General features: G+C 38.7%; 1 protein-coding gene across 1 annotated transcript; it reads right to left on the minus strand.

Moving 5' to 3' along the window:
- Positions 1 to 1,861: 1,861 nt before the first annotated feature.
- On the minus strand, positions 1,862 to 13,444 carry slc17a8 (solute carrier family 17 member 8). The gene is made up of 12 exons (XM_034879211.1): positions 13,344 to 13,444; positions 10,926 to 11,181; positions 10,543 to 10,661; positions 8,705 to 8,819; positions 8,090 to 8,177; positions 7,303 to 7,389; positions 6,141 to 6,283; positions 5,900 to 6,049; positions 5,647 to 5,779; positions 5,119 to 5,229; positions 4,425 to 4,552; positions 1,862 to 3,951 (listed from the first exon to the last, which is right to left on the minus strand). The coding sequence occupies exons 1-12, from the start codon at positions 13,442 to 13,444 to the stop codon at positions 3,622 to 3,624; spliced, it is 1,761 nt and encodes a 586-aa protein (XP_034735102.1). The 3' UTR covers positions 1,862 to 3,621.

Below are 13,444 nucleotides of genomic sequence, written 5' to 3' on the forward strand. Positions count from 1 at the left end.
CTCAAGTATTGATGAGGTTTATATACACTAGTTATAAATTAATACCTTACTTTATATGATGAGGACTAGAACAAATGTTGTGGTGTTCACCTTGTTTTTGTTTTTGTTTTTTTTGCCATCAAATTTTTTTTATTTAAGCAAAAGCGCAAAACATTGGTCCAGATAACAATGTACAGAAAAGTACACTACCCATACCATAGAAGGCACAGTGCACCTCCTCCACAATCCCTGCCAGCGACCAAATGTTTCCTCACCAAAATATAGAAAGGAAATACAGGAAGGAGAGAGACACAACAACAACACAAAAAGCAAGAACGAGGATGAGATGGTTTCCAACAGGTTTCAATCATTCTCTTGGCTGCCGTAAATCCAGCAAAACAGCTGGAGGGCTGACAGATCATTCACAATCAAAACATTGACAGTAACAGGTACAGTATCATTAATCAGGGCAGATATTTTGGATGCAATATTGTTACAGAACTGACCAACAGGAGAGCACACCCAGTTCATGTGAAGATATGTATCTTGAGCTTTTATTGGGCGGAAAGTGCATAAAGGGCTGTTAGTTATTTTCATGAGGTGCAATTTCACTAAGGTGAGAAATGTCCTTTAAATAAAATTGTAATGAATCTGCTGATGGTCTGGATGGCGAGACACTTCTGGAACGTTAGACCATACATCATGCCAGTGAAGATTGACGCTGAGTCCTGGGCAATCGTGATCCTCTCAATAAGGAGGCTAAAGCGGCCTGATATCACCAAGCACTGATAAAGCCTTGATACCATACCACAGGTTTTAGGCTGCACAGTAAATAACTTCCGGATAGGATGGATGGGCAAAGGCCTCTGCCAAGGGACACCTTACGCCAGATCTTAAATGAAGGTAAAAGAACAAAGAGGAACGTGGTAGATTGAATGTGTTTTGTAAGTCAGAAAAGGGTAACAAGCCAACCTTGCAAACAAATTCTTTCAGACAATAAACCCCACCCTGTGTGGTGCTGTCATAGGTCTCCCACCATTCAGGAGAGATGTGTTATTGAATACTGGCGAAAATGGGTGCCAGTTACAAGCAATACGGCAATATGTGTCTGCCAATCTGACAAGTTTTGATAAGATGAGAGATAATGGAGCCAAAGGGGAGCTGGCACTGTTTGTTAGAGACATTGGCAAAAAGAACGTCACGGAGTGACCAAGGTTCTGTCATACCTATTTTCATTCCAGACAGACTGTATTCTGTGTGATATACACATGAAATAACAGAAACAATCCCTGGAAAGTGACATAATCACACATGTGTTTCTCTGGACTTAGAGCAATGTGCGGACGTCCAGCAAGAAAGTCTAAAACCCACAACCATTTCATCAGTGTGTGTGAGGGAACCATCATTAGACTCTTCATTGGTCAACAAATAAACACAAAGCATCACTTTTAAGTGTTAAGCATTTGTATATTTCACAATATAAGGATTCCAAGTAACATATGTTAAAGTGTCAGTATAGGAGCAAACTGACACTGGTGACAAATTTCCTGTACAGTAATTATTTTCTTCTGGTGATAATGAAGCAAGAGGATAAAGACAGATAAGACAGAGGATGTTTACCACAGTTTGATGGAAAACAGAGCAGTCTTTGGAATATTTAAAAATGTCTAAATTGAGCTCACTAACATAAACAGGCAACAATAAGGATAGCCTGCCCTGTTCTTAGCAGTTACAGATGAGTCTATTGTATAAAGGTCACATTGTGTATTTTTAAAGGCTTCATTTTAATTATTCAATGAAAAAAAAGAGCTGGAAAAAGCTGAACTATACTATAGAGGGAAAGTGTTACTGTGATACTTTTTCTCATCCTTTCTTTCTTTTCAGTCATGCTAGCAGCACAGCTGTAAGAATGGCAGTGTTGGTCGGTCCACCCCTTTGATCCAGAACAAATATCCCAACTATTGGATAGATTGTCATGATATTCGTGGTCCCCAGAGGATGATGACTTTGGTTATCCCGGCTTGTCTTCTGATGTCACCAGCAGGTTAACATTTCTGGTTTTGATATCAATCTTGACTGAAATTGAATCCAATCATTCTTGAGATTCTTTTATTGTTCATCATCAGTTAAAAATTTAAATTCATCCAATAATTGTTTATGAACAAATTGCGGTACGTCTACACTGTAATTCCAAAAAGCTTCAGCTTTCAGCTGTTTGGTGCTAATTAACAAGTGTTAAAAACTAAGATGGTGAACATGGTGAACATAATACCTGCCTAACATCAGCATGTTTGCATCGTCATTATGATCATATTGACCTGCAAGTGTTAGCATTTAGCTCGAAGCACTGTCGTGCCAAACTCAGTCTTGTTTTCCATTATACACAATTTGCAATCTGATGATTCATTATTTTTTTTATAATTTCTCTGAAACACAAAGTAACATGAATATCAAATACCCTCATACAAATTATTCAGTCATTTAGAACCTTCCCAGGATTTTACGTCTCTAAACAATTAAGAGAATAGAAATGTAGTTTATTACATCTCCAGTGTATTCAGGTAAAGTTCAAATCATATCAATGCTCTCTCAAACAATATATTAATTTACTGTACAAAACCAATTCTCTCTCCTTTAGTATTAATGATAAACAGTGAGTGTAAATGTCCTGTTCTATTTTATAATTAATCATTACATTATCTTTTAGGAATGACACGGGTCTCCATGTATCAAACCTTGAGAAATTGCAAAAAAGAAACAGCAGGAGAATAAATAGCGTTACACTAAATGCTTCAGCACTGAACTCACCTTCATTACGTCCCATAATGAGCTCAGAGAACTATAAATAATAAAGCTGATATAATGCTGGAAGAAGTGCATTGCAAATGGAGGGTAAACTAAGACCTGCTCAAAAAAGAAGAGGGAGCTAAGCTTTGACAGCGTGCTGTCATTCAGCAACAGCAAATGCATACAAGCAAAAAAAGAAAAAAACTGTACGGTTTAACAGTGCTGTCAAACCCATTATTACATTTCAGAAGCACATCTTTTTTCACGTTGCATAGCTGACACAAAACATTTCAAGAACTGTTCACGTGGTTCAGCTACATAAAGTTCAGTTTGCTTGCGCAGACGGAGTACGATCCACACAGGTTGCAGGAAAAGTAAAGTCAGGTTCAAAAGTTGATATGTGTTTCTGATGTTCTTTTAACACAGCACTAGTTGGTTCATTAATGTGGGTCTGTGGCTGACTTTCTATTATACTAAGCATAGGCTACTAGTCTGTTGTGCATGTCAGTGTAGATTCAATTTATAGTTAAATTTCGGATTATAGCGTGCAATTGTCTATGTTTCTTTCTTTCTCATTTTGCCTCAGTGGGTTTATTATAAACATTATATTTGATTTTACCATTTTCCCTTTTTTGTTGCATTTCCCTATTTTAAATTTGTATTTTTATTTTTACAGTACATAACAGTTAAACTGGAGTATTGACCAAACAGGAAAAACAACCATCTTGAGCTACAAATAATGCTGCCGCTCCTGTCCCTCCTCAAATGTTTCTGATATTTCCTCAGGTGGGAAATCAAACCTTCAGCTTCGACTAGACTTGAGTGTTTTGGAAGTCCTTTGCCCCACAGGGCGTCTCACTGGTACCGGTCCTGGTAATCTCCATTACCAAAATGTTCCTCCTCCTCTTGCATGGTCACCCCTCTCTTTTTTTTCCAGCCCTGTTTTCCACCAGATGAATTGTCTGTGGTTCCGTAACTCTTTTTGGGAGCCACTGTGTTCTCCTTGTTGAGCTCTGACTCTTCAGCCAGCTCGTCCTCATCAATAATGCCACATTTATCCTCGCTGGTGCTCTCAGGGTCAGCCCAGTCCTGCTGCTCTCCCGAGGCAAAGATAGCGTAGAAGATGACCCCTGTGTAATGCACCATGGACGCAATAATAAAGACATGTTGCCACTCCAGACGAGTCTGTGAGAAGATGAATAGAGTCATGAATTTCCTGTCCAAAGCAGATTTATTGATCTTTTGATTACGTACTACTGAGGTAGGTTGTAAATCCACTGCTTTACTCATGACATCTGAAAAACTACAACTTGAATGTGTATAATAAATTTTACAGGACTGTAAACTACTAACAATGGCTAGCAATAACATTGCCTACAGTGATTCTGTGTTTGACCAAAAAATGAAACTGATATAATTTATACATGCCTTGAGGGACAACCTCAGTGAAGGACACTGTGGGTTTTCTGTTATGTTTCATACACTTCTAATTAAAAATAAAAGAATTTCAACAGAATAGGAGATCGAAGGAATCAAGTAATCTTCAGTTACAGTCAAGATAAAAGCAAAAATATGAGTTTAACGACAACTAATCAATGTGCTGTGCGTCTGTTAATATATATACAAAACAGTTACTGTTACAAATCAACTTGTTATACCTTGTTTTTAGTCAGGGCTCCAACAATCAGAGGACAAACCATTCCGGATAGTGTCCCCACCCCGTTAGAAATGCCCATCAGGATGCTGGCATAGCGAGGAGCAATATCCAAATGATTGACATTAAAACCTGGAGACAAAGCACACACATACATTCAATTAAGTAAAAACTAACACAATTACAAAAACAATATTCTAAAAGACCACACTTTGATTTAGATCCACACACAGTTTGGATTTGTGGTTGCCTTGAGAACAATCTGGAAAATGTTCAAAGGAAAACTAATTCCACATTTCAGTTTTTAGAGACATAGAGAAAAAGGTACAGGAGAAAAAAAAAAGCATCTCTTGCATTTGAGTGATTTCAACTGACTCAAATTTCAAACAAAACCTTCCTGTTTTACGTTTGGAACATAGCTAGTCTTGCATTAGACCTATCTCCACAGCTCTGTGTCGGTGTTGGAGTATGGTCTGGCTACACCTTGCCAATGCCTTGGCTGTTTTGTATTTCTTCAAAAAAACAATCACAAACAGCCTGAACGGCACCATTCCCTGGATGCAGCTAAAGAGCAAAAGAGATAGCGGAGATAGGGGACACACATCTGTTGAGCCAGACTGGTACATACTGTAGCTAAAGTAAAAGTCTTGCATTTCAGGTAAAACACAAATGTTTCTTCAGTGCGGATGTTGTAATACCTGAGATGGCGAATCCACTGAACCCTACAGCCAGAACTAAGAAGGAGATGGCAACCCCTCTTGTGTGAGAAAACCCAACCACCAACAGTAGAGTGGCTTCCATACCAAATCCTGTGAAAATACAGGACCAAAGACTGTCATTAGCCAAGGATCTGTAAGAAATTAATCAAGTCATCGTCCTGCTCAATACATGAATCATCCCTACAGGACTCCTTTGAAACTGAAACGTATTATTTTTTTTATATTACACTGCACTGTACATACTTAATCTTCTTAAATTTGTACTGATATGGCTTCTTTTTTAAACACCAGTACTAGCTGAAAGCTAGCTAACAGTCACAAAAAAATGATATGATGTAATCACGTTGGTGTTTGCAGTAGAAACAATTAACATTTTAGCACTGCAAGAAAGGTTGAAAACCATTATTGGGCATTATATCACAGTAAAATCATAGAGTCTTCTAGTTATAAAATATAAAGACAAAAAAAAATGACAAAATGCATTGCTTCTAGTTTACCACAACCTACCTCCACAGTTCATGAGTTTCCTCACATTTGTGGTAGACATGATTTTGTTACTGCGTAAGAAGTCAGCCAGCTGTCCTCCAATAGGAACTACAATTGTCATCACCATGTGGGGGACAGCGGACAGGAGCCCTACCTGTAGGGAGACCATATATTCAGAAATCCATAATGTAGATCAATCCTATGATTACTTATCATGTCTTTGCGGATATTTGTCACAGTCAGTTGAATAGCTATAGTGAAACTGTGAGGCTACCTTGCTGATGGGAAAGCCAAAGACTTCCTCAAAATACGCCGGCTGGCTGATAAGGAGCAGGTAGAAGGTCCAGCTGCGGCAAAAGTTGGCCACGATGATGGCATAGACTGGCATGGAGGTAAAAAATCGGCGCCAAGGAGTCTTGAATTTCTGTGATTGGATGGCAAAAGTTATTGTATGCCGTTTGTACTGTGTTTGTGTTGTGTGTGTGTGAAACTGGCAGCCTTTTACATATACAAACCTCAGTCACACTCAGTTGGCGCATTGTTTCACCAATGGTGGTCTCGATGTACGTCCTCTCCTCCTCGGTGATTGTGGGATGTTCAGCAGGACTTCCATAGGCCAGCAGGAGCCACATGATATACCATATGATCCCAAAAACACCTTTTTATGAAATGACACCAACAAAAAATGAAAATTGGGGGCTTTTTAAGGGGCAGGGCAGACTAATTAAAACTAGCTCTGACCACAAGAATTTTCATTATTAAAATGAAATGGACAAGGTATGAGTCACAGAGCCCAGACAGGAAAATGCTAATTCACATCAATAAATCATGAGATCATATCAGAGCAGAACCATAGTAGATTTTGATTAAAACACATTTGGCAAAGTATGAATTTAGTGTCAGTGTTAATCATTTTAATCAAACTCTAAAGCAATTCAGATAACGCTTATAAGCAAAGACTACAAAGTACAACCGCCACAACACTTTGCATGTCACTAAACTGACACCTAGAGTATACAATGACTCAACACTATATGTGTGTGTGTGTGTGTGTGTGTGTGTGTGTGTGTGTGTGTGTGTGTGTGTGTGTGTGTGTGTGTGTGTGTGTGTGTGTGTGTGTGTGTATATACATGAATAGTTTGACAATTTGGGTGTTAGTATTGTTATCCTATTCGCTTTCTTGCCAAGAGTTAGATGTGAAGATTTACACATACAGCATGTCATGTGCCTGTGTGATAAATATTAAGCTACTGCCAACTGCCTGTTAATTTAGATTAGGACAAAAACTGCAAAAATGTGTCCGGGTCTGTCCAATGTTAAATAAATTATTCTATAAAACACACTGATGGACATTTCATATGTATTTTGTATAAACAACAAACAATTGTAAAAGTGGAAATATGCAAATTGTTGATTTATGTTGGGTTATGTGCTAAACTATTTCTTGGCCAGTGGCAGTAGCTTCCTGGAGCCTCAGCGGTTTTCATCGTTTCCAGCCTTCCTGTCAAGAAGCTAATTGGTTTCTGGTTGCAGTTACATATTTATCTTCCCATCAAATTCTCTGCAATATCTTTATCTTTACATGAACATGTACACGTCCTGGTTGTTTTCAAGAGAGTGATCAAAATGTTTGTTGTGATTATATGTGTTTAATGTTTATTCAAACAGCAGTCTTACCATAAATATAGAAGACCGAAGACCATCCAACATATTGAACGAGCACTCCAGCTAAAGGCATGGCGATCACTGCTCCTGCATAAGATCCTGGAAACAGTAATTTTTTTAATATCAAGGTGAGATTATACCATCAGTAACATTGGATCTTAGTAATGAATAACTAAAGTATATATATAATTGTAGTGTATATTATATGCTTGTGTTTCCTTTTCACAACTTTTAACATTTTACAACAGAAATACATTATGTTACAGTGCAACAGCCTTGTAAATGCTCTAAAAACTACACTGTATAGTGAAAATGTGTCTGAATAAAGACAAACACATCAAAGAACACATTTGTTTCATTGAATAAATGCTGGGTTGTTGGCACTGTCGAGACAGACAGGGTGTTTTAATGTGTTTTCTATTATCAGACAGATTCATGAACACTGTTGTTTTAAATAGAGCAGGGAGCATGAGAGTGCTTTTGGACCATAATGTGACGCTTCATTTAGGTGAATAGAGGGAGAAGCTCCTTCTGAGTCAAGAGGGTTTTGATGCGTGGGTTGTCATGGTACCAGTTAAAAGTAAAACATGGTTATTTTAATTTCAGGAGACACAGCAGTGAACATCTGCAAAACAAAATGAACTCCCTCATGTCCATTAACTGACCAGCCCCACTGTGACTTATAAGGATGCATAGACTGGTTTGTAAAAGGTAAAAGCTTTGTGTTTTGGTGCATTTTTGAGCGTTCATTGAGTTTTTGGAGAGGAATTTTTAAGAGGAAATTAGAGGCATCCCTCACCACAAAATGAAGTTGTGGCCAGTCGACTCCGTTCCAGAGGTGGCGCCCATTTGGACCACATCCCATGACATGCTGGGTAGGTGACACCCTTGCAGAGACATGGTGTGGAAGATGTCAAAGGTCAAAGACAACCTATGATGTGACTGCTTTCAAAGAATATTTCAACACTTTGGCAAATACACTTATTTTGCTTTCTTGCGTAGATGTTTGTACGATAAATATGAAGCTACTGAACGGAGCCGGATAGCTTCCCGCAAAAGACTGGAAACAGCTAGTCTGGCTCTTCCAATGATCACTAATAAAAACTTTATATCTTGTTAAATCAGCACAAAGATGGGTCTTTGGGTAGCAAGTCTTGTGAGAGTTTTCACAAATCTAGGGTTACCATCTAGACAAAACCCATGCAGACAGAGCCAGGCTAGTTTTTTCCCCCTTTTTCCAGTCTTTATGCTAAGCTAAGCTAATTGGTGTTAGCTTCGTGGACAGGGCAGACATAAAAGGATATTCTCTTCTAAGTCTCAACAGTAAATCAAATAGACACATTTTCTAAAACAATGTAGAATTATTACTTTTACTGTAAGCCAGAAATGTTCACTATTTTACTGCTTTTCTTACCTCCACTAAGCCCTGCAGGATGCGAACAAATATGACACAACCGTAGTGCACCCTTGCTGCTGATGGGATGAACATGTTCAGCAGTGATGTCAGGAAAATGGCAGCCCCAAACACCCTGTAGAAATACTGGAGTGTCATTATATTTCTCCATCCATGGCTTAAACTAGGTTCCTACTTGAATACTTACTTTTAGTATGTCTTTCAGCTGACCATACAAAATTACATACTGTTGCATGCATTATGCATAAAATTGGGACATACAACTTTGTCATAAAATTTCCTTGAACTTTGACTCTCTTGGTCATACTGTTTATCCCTTACAGACCTCTGTCAATCCGGCTGTCATCAGTCTGTTCTCTCTTGGAAGCTCAGTCAATGTGACATATCTTCCACTGCAGAGGATTGTGGGTCAGAATTGCAAGAAAAGCATGCTGATTTGCATAATAAACAACTAGATGTAACTGGATGCAGTTTGACATTCTGGTGTTTTTGGTTATACGGAAATGTTCTAAATATATTAGGATACTAAATACTTTCCTTTGCAAAGGTACGTTAAATTAGCTTGCTAGCCAATCAGAGCAGGCTGGGCTTTTTCGGGAGGGGGGCTTAAAGAGACATGCACTTAAATGGATCATTTCAGACAGAGGGTGAATACAGGCATATTCAGAAAGACTGTATTTTTTAACGTTAACGCACGTTTCAGTAGAAACCTAAGTACAAACTTTAAAATGAGCATATATGTCCCCTTTAAAGTTATTGGGAAAATACTGCATTGTTAAAGTACTCTACATTACCAATACACTTTCAATTAATTAATTTCAATGTATTGGTAATGTAACCTCTAGTACTAGTCAGTGCACAGCTGAACATGCGACAATGTGAAATGTATCCTCCAGTCAACATGAGAGGAAAGTCTGTAAAAATAAATCAATAGTGATTTTTACTAGATGGAGTACAATGAAGCAGACATTTCCTATTTCCTATTACCAAATTAAACAATTATTTCAATGAAAAAGCCTTAGAAAAAATTAGGAAATCATAACGTTGACTTATATTGTTATATTTGTCTGGTAACAAAACAACACATACTACATAGTGTCAATAGGTGACTGTAGATGTCTAATAATGGCAGGCAGTATCTCCAAATATCTCACGGTCAAAGCATCTCAGTCAGCCTTATTACGAGACAGATCTCGTAAACTCTGCCTTTCATACGCTGAGATAAAGACATCCCATTCAATCGGCAACTTTCTGCTTCATCACCACGGTGGCGCTTAGCTCCCATCTCTTTTCTCCTTCACCCCATCCCCCCTTCCTTCTCTTTTTCCCAAACAGTGTGTAAGTGACACTTGTAATATTCCAGTGGCTGGTGTTTCAGAAAGAAATCAGAGGCAGGATCTTTCATTATTAACTCTGTCAGTGGCGTGTCCTCTTTTCCTGTGAAGCTTTTATTACAGGACTGCTATCTGCTCCATCGGCACCGCTCACCACACCGTACAGCTTTAACCCTTTAACCACGCAGACTCTCCCCAAACCTTCATCCTGTTTTAGCCTTTCTTGGGATCCTTTTAACATACATGGCTGCAGTGAGCACTACCTCTCCATCAAATCGTGGAAAAACATGTACCATCAATAGTTTCTCATCTCTCATGGGCAACCAGCCATGGGCAACAGCGTTACAACTAATGAGTAGTTGGGTTATTGGTTAATCCTTGGGTTTATAATATATCAGAGAAAGGTAAAGAGTGGCTTTCACAAAGCGTCATCATTGATAATGACATAAAACCAAGATTACAGCGTTACAGTGGAACTACTTATTGTCATAAAGTGCATGTCACCTGTTCGCAAACAGCTTGTTGGAGATGAAACCACCAGGGATTTGAGTGACAATGTAGCCCCAGAAGAAGGAGCCGTGGATCAGCCCCACTGTCTCTGGGTCCCAGTTAAACTGAGCTTTCTGGAGAGGGTGATAAAAAACAAAGCAGATGCACGCTAAAATCTGGAAATAACCCCCATTTACCACGAAAGTGCATTCTGTATGATCTACCTAGCTACTTCACTGATACGTCCCTAAAAGGGTTGATAAAAAAAGTGGTTAAACTGCAATTTAGTTTGCTTCTGTAAGGTCAGACATCTTCTGGCCAACAAAAGAAAAACGCACATTACACAAAGTCCTACAGTGTCAATAAGCCAGGGGTCCTGTTGGATTTGATCCAGCTACCTGAAGCACAGGAGTCCCATTGATATAGACGGTGTTGTTGTTCACCATCTCCACAATGGCCACACCAAGGTTGCAACGGATGCCAAAGGAGATGCAGAAGCCCAGGCCGCTGAGGATGGCCAGGATGTAGCGTTTGGGCAGACCGCCGCAGCTGCAGTCCAGTAGTGGGGCAGGACGTGGTGCTGATGACACCGGACGCCCATCCTCTGTCAGTTCAATGGTGTCCTCTTCTTCTACATTACTACCATCTATTTTCCTAAGATGCAAATAGCAGGAAAATAAATTACAGTAAGAGCATGTGACCATCAGCAGTACTAGTCAGTTGTTGTTTTTTTTAGCTTGAAATAAACAGTATTTGTCCTCAACTATTTTCTTCCTTCCTATTTTTGCACCAAAAATCTGTGATTTTTTAAATCCGGTTACTTATAGGTGCGACACGCACCACACCTTTCCCACCAGAATCCTTCTCTGTCTCTGTTCTCCTGCTCACATGAACCACTTTCATCTGCGTGAAGAAGATCTACACTGCTGTTCTCTTTCAGCAAGACACAAATTAACCAAAACCTGGGATCAACATTTCATATCAAGCACTCAAATCTTCCCTTTTGTTGAGTTCAGTGTTTGAAAAATCATTACTGTCTTTAGTTGTAACAACAGTTAAGTCCATTATATTATCCATTACAAAATAAAACACACTAAGCATGATTCTTTGAAAGAATAGTTAGGTGTCGTTCCAACATATAAGCAGCTGTTTACAAATCCTCTGACCTCTTTGTGTATGATTACAATACAAAGACCATCCTAACAACATTTCATGTCCTTTCAGTGTTAATGTACTGCAACCAGACTGGTTGCAGTACATTATACTATACTATATAACATATAACGTTTAACGTGTTTTATAATGTACTGTGTATGGTTACAAGATGACAACTTCTCTATAGGTGCATTAAAGTGACTATAAGTAACTTTTACATGTTTCTGAAACTGTGTAATGTTCCATCTGATGATCCCAAATGACCAAACAAGGCTAACAGTAAAAATAAGTTTTTTTTTATATAGTTTTTATGAATTCTGCCTGCGTCCAATTTTTCCCGCAATGTCACAAAATGATTTAAGGCAGGCAGAAACCGCTACAGAGCACACATTCTGAAGCGTCATGGAGTTTGGTGTAACACCCAAAATGCCTGTGTAATTGTATCCGGCCAGGTAAAAGGTAGCAGGAGATTTCTTTATATAGGCCTTATTGTATTTTTATTTTGTTTTATGGGGAAGCAGGGCCATAAATTAAACGAAGAACAACTAAAAACTAAAAGGGAAAGTAAAAGACGACCGGCGAAATCGAGTCAATCTAGGTCGGGCTTTTAACAGATGGAGACAAGTACGAGATTGTAAATGATTCAAAAACGTCCCAGAATTGTCCCTCCGGTATGTAAAATGTCTATTTCATTGATAAAATAACTTCACAATGCAGTTGTATGTCAGTAGCCGACAGAAATTTACATCCCCTTTCCATTTAGCGTGGACGTGTTATTCCTTTTAGTCCGTGTCGCCCTACTATTTTCTTCTTTCTTTCAAAACTGAAAGTTACATATATCTACTTTAAACAAAAAAAGGCCCTAACCAATGATATTCAAAGTCCAACATTTGTACAGCCATCTATGAAAGTTGCGTTTATTTGTCCTTTTTTATATATTTGGCATAAAATGTCAAATAGGCTATGTGTGTTTAGGGTGGCGGAACGTCCTTATCTAAGACACTGAACAAATTATTAATGGAGTTATACAGATTAGATTGTTGACAATTTGACATAAAACTGGCTTTGTTGGCTCTTGAAACTGGTTTGAAATCCATCTGGGAATGTTGCCATAGCAACAAGTCCTTAAACCCAAACCTGCAAAAGTGCATTCTAAGCAATAGTTAGCTGGAACATATGTATGATTGCACATTTAAAATGAACACGCAAAATTAGTTTTCCAGGAAATTGCCTACTTAGTCCTTTATCTCTTAAAATGACAAAAATCTTACTTCAAAATGGGGGCACACAAAAGCCACACACACATCTCTCTGTGAATTATGTATCAGAAATTAAATATGTATTGATGTCTTAGAATATAATCTGTGATTACATCACTGGCATTGCCTGGCAAGCACAAGAATCAAATATTTATTTATCGTCAGGATCTCTGGGAACACGCTGCTCGCTTTCAGGCTCTCCACATCCTTCTGACAGTGGATGTTTTCATTCGTAGTTATGGTAATGTAAAACATGCACATGTACAATATATGGATTACGAGTGAAGTGCATATTCCATGCAGTCCAACAACATCTAAAAAAGCCATGGAGTGTGGATCAAACACCCTACACACGTAGTCTTCACATCTCCTTCCCAACACTCTTCATACAAACCCTCTCACCTTTGCAGTTTTCCTAGAGAATCCCCCACTGTGCTTTTCACTTCCTCCTTCCCAGGCTTAAGCACCTGTTCCTTCAAACCTGCCAACCCACTAAAAGGCAT

Source organism: Etheostoma cragini, chromosome 8, assembly GCF_013103735.1.
Source record: "Etheostoma cragini isolate CJK2018 chromosome 8, CSU_Ecrag_1.0, whole genome shotgun sequence".
NCBI lineage: Eukaryota > Metazoa > Chordata > Actinopteri > Perciformes > Percidae > Etheostoma > Etheostoma cragini.

Coding starts and splice junctions, on each gene's coding strand:
- slc17a8 (XM_034879211.1), bottom strand. CDS start 13,444: ATGCCTTTTAGTGGGTTGGCAGGTTTGAAGGAACAGGTGCTTAAGCCT. Junction 11,182..13,343: donor TCTCTAGGAAAACTGCAAAG/GTGAGAGGGTTT, acceptor TTTGCATCTTAG/GAAAATAGATGGTAGTAATG. Junction 6,284..7,302: donor TTCGGTCTTCTATATTTATG/GTAAGACTGCTG, acceptor TTTCATAAAAAG/GTGTTTTTGGGATCATATGG.